General features: G+C 44.9%; 1 protein-coding gene across 1 annotated transcript; it reads right to left on the bottom strand.

Moving 5' to 3' along the window:
• Positions 1-622: 622 nt before the first annotated feature.
• On the bottom strand, positions 623-6,212 carry si:dkey-87k14.1 (leucine-rich repeat transmembrane protein FLRT2). The gene is made up of 2 exons (XM_068718116.1): positions 6,102-6,212; positions 623-4,411 (listed from the first exon to the last, which is right to left on the bottom strand). The coding sequence occupies exon 2, from the start codon at positions 3,958-3,960 to the stop codon at positions 1,936-1,938; it is 2,025 nt and encodes a 674-aa protein (XP_068574217.1). The 5' UTR covers positions 3,961-4,411; positions 6,102-6,212; the 3' UTR covers positions 623-1,935.
• Between the last annotated feature and the right edge of the window lie 919 nt (positions 6,213-7,131).

Genomic DNA, 7,131 nt, shown 5'->3' with positions numbered 1-7,131 from the left:
GAGGAACGAGGAAATGACAATTAAAAGACTTGGGATGTACCCTCAGCATGTTTTCTTCATGTGTCTGCCGCAACATGTCTGGCCCCACTTCTCTGAGAATGTGGCCCCAAATGGGGACCCCCCCCCATTCAAATTGTTAGCCATAAAAAAAGGAGTAGAACGGACATTGAACTGTTTGTAGTGGTCATTGAGTGAAAAGGCCAGTTGTTTGTTGTTATGGTGACAACACACGTCAGTTGGGCCAAAAAGTATAAATGTCCATTCTACTCCTATTCTATTTCTATAGGTGTAGACCATTGTCACAGGTTCTGCTTTTGTTTCCACTGTACTCAAACATTTCCCTAAATTACACTGCTCACTAGTCACAGGTCCTCAGCCACAGCTGGTCTGCAACACAACAAACTGAATAAATAATGCAGGACTTGCGTTTAAGAAAGTAAGTGTGTGTCCGAAACATTCCGGTTTATAAAACATAACCAACAGAACCTACAGGGTTACAGGTTTGGGGTATGGGAAGCTCCAGGTTTCAGGCCATTAAGTTCCTGTAGTGTAATAGGCTTATTTGATAGCTTTAGACAGCAAAAATGTATTGGTTCAAAGAAAGATTTTCAACACTGTCCTGGTCATTAAATACTCCTTTAATTTTAACAAATTCAGCCTATTGTTTTACATCTTTGATTCTCACGTGCATGCCCACAGCTGCACAAGGTTCAGCAGCGATGCTGCTTTAATATGTTTTTGTGTTAAGTAGAAGTTAAGTGCAATCTCTTTGTGACTCTTGAGTTTGCACTAGTCATCCTCAAAAGACCCTCTCCAAGCAGACCTCTGCTATACCACTGAGCTCTCCCACGTGAGTATACTTGTAAGAGTTTAAGTCAGTGATTATTCTGGGACAGATCTCGAGGGATAAGTTCACTTTTGGAGATATGTTTTTAATTAAATGTGTAACGAGGTAAATAAATAATCATGAGCAAGAAATTTCCTCAACACCAATTCAATTGTATACACAATACACCTCTTGTGCAAAAACATGAATTCAAAAGACATTGTAAGCTGATAACTTCAAGGCACATATATATGTATACTGTTTAACCATAACATTATTTTTGCTGAACAAAAGGAGAAGATTTGGTTCTTGTTGGTTCATACAGTAGATGGCAGATGTGCTTCTTTGTTGCGGCTCACTGTGATACCCACCATCAAACACAGCCAGCACTAATAACGTGATCTCTTAACTGATAATGTATTAATCTTGAAAAGCAGAGGAAAGCACTGCAGCCTGCCATTTTCTGTGAATGTTTAATGAGTGTGACCTTTACATTTCCTTTTGAAGCAGAGTAAAATACTATTTGCATAAAAATATGTCCTCTTCCTAGAGCAGGAATCCAATAATTTGCATCTCTATCGACTGTAGTGCCAATTAAACAAATATGCCAAATAACTCTGATGACTTCATGAAAAACAGTCACAGGAAAAGTAAAGTGGGCTGTATGGTTTCAAGAAAACGACACCCTCTAGTGGTGAGTGTGGCTGATTTGTGTCAGTCTCTTTTGTCCCTCTCTCATGCAGAGTTAGACCAGCTGGTTTCAGTATTGGTATGATGTACTGCACCTACAGTGAGGATTCTGTATCAGTCTTGGTTACAGTATACATTGACTTCAAAATCATTTACTATTCATTAAAAAAATTTAACAAAACCCAGCCTTAATACTTAATAAATGAATCCTGATTTACATGTCTGCGCACAGAACTCAAACAGCACAACTCCAGAAACCAATAATTTTTAAATCCAACGTTGTCATAAAAAAAAATACTGTCCAGTTAGTTGTATAAATTACATTTCTTGAAGACACGGGGGTTTCAAATAGTATTAACACTGTACAGTGTCCAATAAAGTGTGGGTAGTAAAAATGCTCCTGATGCTCCCCCAAACCATCATGTGCCAGAAAAGTCGGCATCCTGAACATTGTTCTTGCAGTAAACTGTGCTGTTGTTCTCCAGGGGACAATCTCGGAAGCCGATGCCCCCATTAGGGGTGTAAATAGGCTGAATGTGGAAATCTCCCTTGAGGAGCTGTTCGTTGTTGAGTGAGACTATCTGGAAGCTAGTCTCAGTCATTTCCAGGATGGAATTGTCTTTCTTGGTCCCTGTCTCGCAATAGTCATCTTTTCTCCGACCCCGGTTGTATTTCCACTTGGTGGAGGACTTGGAGCGGCTCTTCTTGTGCATGTGCCAGCAGAAGATGCTGAGGAGTGCCACCAGCACCACGATCACAGCACCGCCAATCAGTCCAGCCAGCAAGAAAGGCGAGCTGGGTTCCTGTTGCATGGCCTGTTCAGGCCCCAATGGTCTTTTGTTGTTGTTGTCGGGGCTGAAAGAGGCCACCGTGGCCACGGCCTCAGTGCACGCGGTATCATCTTTGGGCCGGTAATTGTTGAACGCATCCAAGGGAATGACACAGATCCGATAGGTTGACTTTGGCTCAAGGTTAGCCAGTCGGATCCCTCGGTGATCCCCACCCACTATCCTCTCCCTGACCGTGTCCCCTGTCAGACTGGGACCCATCCTGGCCCAGGTCACCTTGTAGGCAGTGACTGGAAAGGCGGCCACCCAGCTGACGTGGATAGCTGAGCCATTCAGTATGGCAAACGTGACCTGCAAAGTCTCCCTCCTGGGGTCTAACGGTTTCTTAGTCCTCAACCCCCCCTCTCTTGTTGAATAGACAGGGTAATGGGTGGTTAATGTAGGGAAGGGTTGCCTGGAGGAGGGGGAAACATACTGAGTGACCAGGCGGGGGGAGTCTGAGGAAGAGGACAGGGATGGGATCAGAGCAGTGTCAGCCAGCGAAGAAGACAGGGGTGCAGCCGCTGTGCTCTGTGGGCACTGGAACAGCTCAGCACTCAGCTCCCTGATCACCATGCCCCGGAACTTTTCAGGTTTATGGCACATGAAGCCTCGTACATTGAGCGATGCCGGCAGAGATTTGAGCCATGACACCACCCATTTGATGCTACAGTCGCACAGCCAAAGGTTGTTCCGAACAGTAAGCTGTCTGAGACCGTGGAGGCCATCAAAGACCCCCTCTGTCAACGACTGCAGCTGGTTGTTAGAAATATCCAGCCTCTCCACCTTGTGCAACCCTGTAAATGCACTGGTAGGGATCCTGTTTATCTGATTTTCCTGAAAGTTTATTTTGACGAGCACCTCCCCTGGGAGGAACGGGGGAGGGTATGTTAGTGAGTTGCGGGCCAGGGACAGCTCCCTGAGGGTAACCAGGTCCTGAAAGGTCCCTGGTGAAATCCCTTCATCTGTCAACAGGTTCCCGTCCAATAGGAGGCGCTGCAGGCGGGTGACATTCCTAAATGCTTCCTCTGCGATAACAGCGATCCGGTTCTCGTCCAATCGCAATTCTTTCAGATCATCTGGAAGACCAATAGGCACACTGCTCATGTGGTTTTTGGTGAGGAAGAGCATCTTGAGGCATAATGCCTCGCGAAAGGCCCCTTCCTCCACCCCTACAGTAGAAATCGAGTTATCATCCAAGTGCAGCTCCTCCAGCAAAAGAAGCTGAGCCAGAGCTGCTCTGGAGATGGTCTGGATGTTGTTCTCCTGCAGATGGAGAACCCTCACATTTTTGGGCAGGTTGATGGGGAACTCATCCAGCTGGTTGCCATAGAGAAACACAGTTTCCACAGAGGCCACGTGGTGGAGCTCCAGGGGAAAACCAACGTTATTGATTTGGTTGTTGTGGAGGTAAAGGGTTTTGTAACCCTCACCGATTCCCAGAGGCACTGAGGTCAGGCTCCGCTCATTGCAGTAAACAAAGGTGCGATCACAGCGGCACTCCTCGGGACAGTTGGAGGCCCGGGAGAACTGGAGGTGAAGGCCCAACAGTATAGGTATCCACGGCCTTATAAAGGAGGCCCAGTCCTTATTCCACAAACGCCACTGTATCTCCATTTCAAACAGATCAGAAAAAATACAGACACCAAATCAGAAAAAAATGTGACAAATTAGGATTCAAATCCAACAGAACAGTCATTGGATTTAGGCTGTTTTCTTAATAACACCATCATGTCTGGCCTGGTGCTGAAGAGTGTCTTGAGTAATCCCTTGGTAGTTAGTTGTCCTAAGCTTCCCAATACCAGAGTAATGGTCTCATTAAGCAATATGATTCCTTCACCAGCCACTGTCCATAATTGAGCTGGGAGATATTTAAGTCCATCACATTTTCACCCTCTCTTCTCTTTTACCACCGGGTAGAGCTCTTTTCACAGCACTCGGTGTTGACATGCACAACACACTGGAGGGTTATCTGTGGACATCCTCTTCCTCGCTTCCTTCCCTTTCACGTCACACACTGATGGTTCCACAAAGCTTTTCTCTTGATTTGACATTTGGTTCCAGAAACCTGTTGCAAAATAATAATAATAGGAAAATCAGTCTAGTTTTATTTTCTCAAAATGCATGCTTTCCACTGAACACTAAAGGATTTATTTTCCCTTTCTATTCCACGAATGCAAAGCATTGTAAATTGGAAGAGCAAAGCAGTGTGCATACAGATGACTTACAGGTTGCTTGCATATTCCTCAGACACACAGCTAGTGGAAAAGGATATTTGAAGAGACTAAGGGCAAAGGTGTGGGGAAATGGTGGGAAAAACACATTTATGTGCAGATCAGTAAGGTGAGCCCCAATCTGAAATGGAAACTAACACTAACTAAAACTTATTTTTCTCTTTCCACAGTCGAAAACCATGAAACTGAACAAAGAGCATAAAAAAGACCAAATTCAAAAGATCAAAACATGGCAGTCAAAGGCATTATGTGAACAATGAGGCGAGCTAGGGAAAGAGGCAACTGGCTTGCTGATGAGCACCATGAATTTGTTACGCTGTCGACCCTGTAGGATTGTGCCCTAACCCCACAGCACAAGGAAGGACTACTCTTTAGGGTGAATTATTAAGGAGTGGGGTTAAAGAGGGGGTGTCCGATGTAGTATTAACACAAGACGTGTTACAAAGCCAAATATGTGCTCTTAATGATTGCTGAATTACACTTTACATTCATCTTTTCCCTTTACTCATTAAGTTTAGCCATGCTGGAGGAGAGGAGGAGTGCAGGCATGGTGATGAACGCAGCCTGTCAGCAGAGATAAGACGAGACAAATGTCTTGCACGGGGACAAAACTGAGATCGATGTGGGCCTCTCGCAATGAGGAAAGGTGCTACTGCGTAGCTCAAGGTCATGCGATTTAAATTAAGTAGAGAGATTTACGCCAGCATCAGTATTAGTTGGCTCCCAAACAAAAGCCTGATTATTGAGGTGGATTGAAGGGGAAAAAACACACACACATCAACAAAAGTCCCTGAACTGCTGCACATTTGAGTTCACTATCCGATACAGTTCCAGCAAAGGAAGTGATGATAATGTATAGTTAGTGGTCGTTAACTGGGTGGTGGTGATGATTAATACAATGGCACCAGGCAGCAGCAGCCAATTGACAGATTACATTGATTTGTGGCCAAGGCAGTTCAACAGTTATGTAATGTTCCTTGGGTGGGGGTCAAACAAGGCATCAAACCGAATCCAATAATGGTGACCTGACCTCACCGCCTTATTTTACCAACAAAGTCTCTGGCATCAATCTTATATATGATATATTTATGAATGTGCCCATGCAAAACGTAGGCTATATTAAAGAAGATAGCTGTTTTGTGTAGCAGCACTACCCCAGTTTGGAGAATATACTGTCGGCTTCTTCTTTTGGTTTGCGCCTTGAGAGAGAGAGCGCAGTCCATGTCAAGTACCACCCAGGAGGACCTGTCTATATGTTGTTGCTGTTGTTGTTTATTTCAGACCTAATTAAAAATTAAGTGGGTGAAGGTATTAATGAAAAAAGTGTAGCAACTATTACAGTACAGTCATTTCTAAATTGCTAGTTTTTTCCGTTTACTTCTGGTTGTAACTGTTTATTCATAATTATTTGGACATGAATGAGTTCAAAGGGGCAATTCCCTGAATGGGATTAAAAATAAAAATTACACGTTGATAACATACAAAATGACCAGGCCAGACTGCATTCATATCCCGTTTTCTTACCTTCACGAAAATAGAAAGTCTTGCTGCGGCTCATCCAGCCGGCCAGCTCGTCTCTCCGCAGACTGCTGCGCTCAGACCGTGCACAAAGTCCGCATTATGCCCGCTGCGTCCGCTCACAGCTCCCGCTGCAGCTTTGGACTGATCTTGCTCGGTTTTCTACTCGTTCTGGAGAACTGGATCATTATTCTGAAAGGTAACCTCCCGACCGAAGCAGCCAGAGAGGAAGGAAATGAAGTTCAGGTCACCAGCGGTCTGCTCCGCATCGTCCCCCCGCCTCCCTCAAACACAGCCTGAGACTCCCGACCGGCTGCGCTGCTCCGGAGAGGCAGTTCCTGAGGGAAGTTCCTCCGCTTCCCTCAGAGGAGGAGAAGAGGACATGAAGCAGACAGGAGAGGAAAGATAGAGGCTCCTACCCTGACCGCCGCCGCGAATGTGAAGTCCATATTCTGGGTAAACTGTTCCAGAGTGTGCCTGGTCCCTGCTGAAACCCCATGACTCACTCTATATCTGTAAACGGACACGCGCTCTCTCTCTCTCTCTCTCTCTCTCTCTCTCTCTCTCTCTCTCTCTCTCTCTCTACTCACTCAGTCTCTCGCTCTCATTTCCTGGAGGTGTGTGTGTAGGTGTGTATTATTTTTCAAATCTTTTTTGGACCAATTAAAAAAAGGCTTTGAATCTAAATTATGTATTGTCATGAATTGCCACGTTTCATATATGCGCAGCCTTATGCTTAAACATAACCACACGGATTGTACAGGCAGTAGGATAATTACAGCAGGGCCAGATTACCCTCTCAAAGGGGCCTGACAAAAATGAGTTATGGGCCCCAGGCCCCCATAATCCCCCAAACCATGATCCTGAAGAAGCAGAAGCCAAACAGAATTTATATGCTAACATATCCGGCCAAAGGTTTGCTTGCTTTGTAGTCTGCCATAATTTGATTAAATACAAGTTTGTTTCACACTATGAACTGTGTAAGTATGCCAACTGAAATATTAAAGGAACTACAACTGGGTTTTGACACAGGCCC

The sequence above is a fragment of the Cebidichthys violaceus genome, unplaced genomic scaffold, assembly GCF_023349555.1.
Source record: "Cebidichthys violaceus isolate CVI_PGR_0920_01 unplaced genomic scaffold, fCebVio1.0.p SCAF_22, whole genome shotgun sequence".
NCBI lineage: Eukaryota > Metazoa > Chordata > Actinopteri > Perciformes > Stichaeidae > Cebidichthys > Cebidichthys violaceus.
Note: the sequence above shows the minus strand (reverse complement) of the source record. Positions and strands in the feature narration are given on the sequence as shown.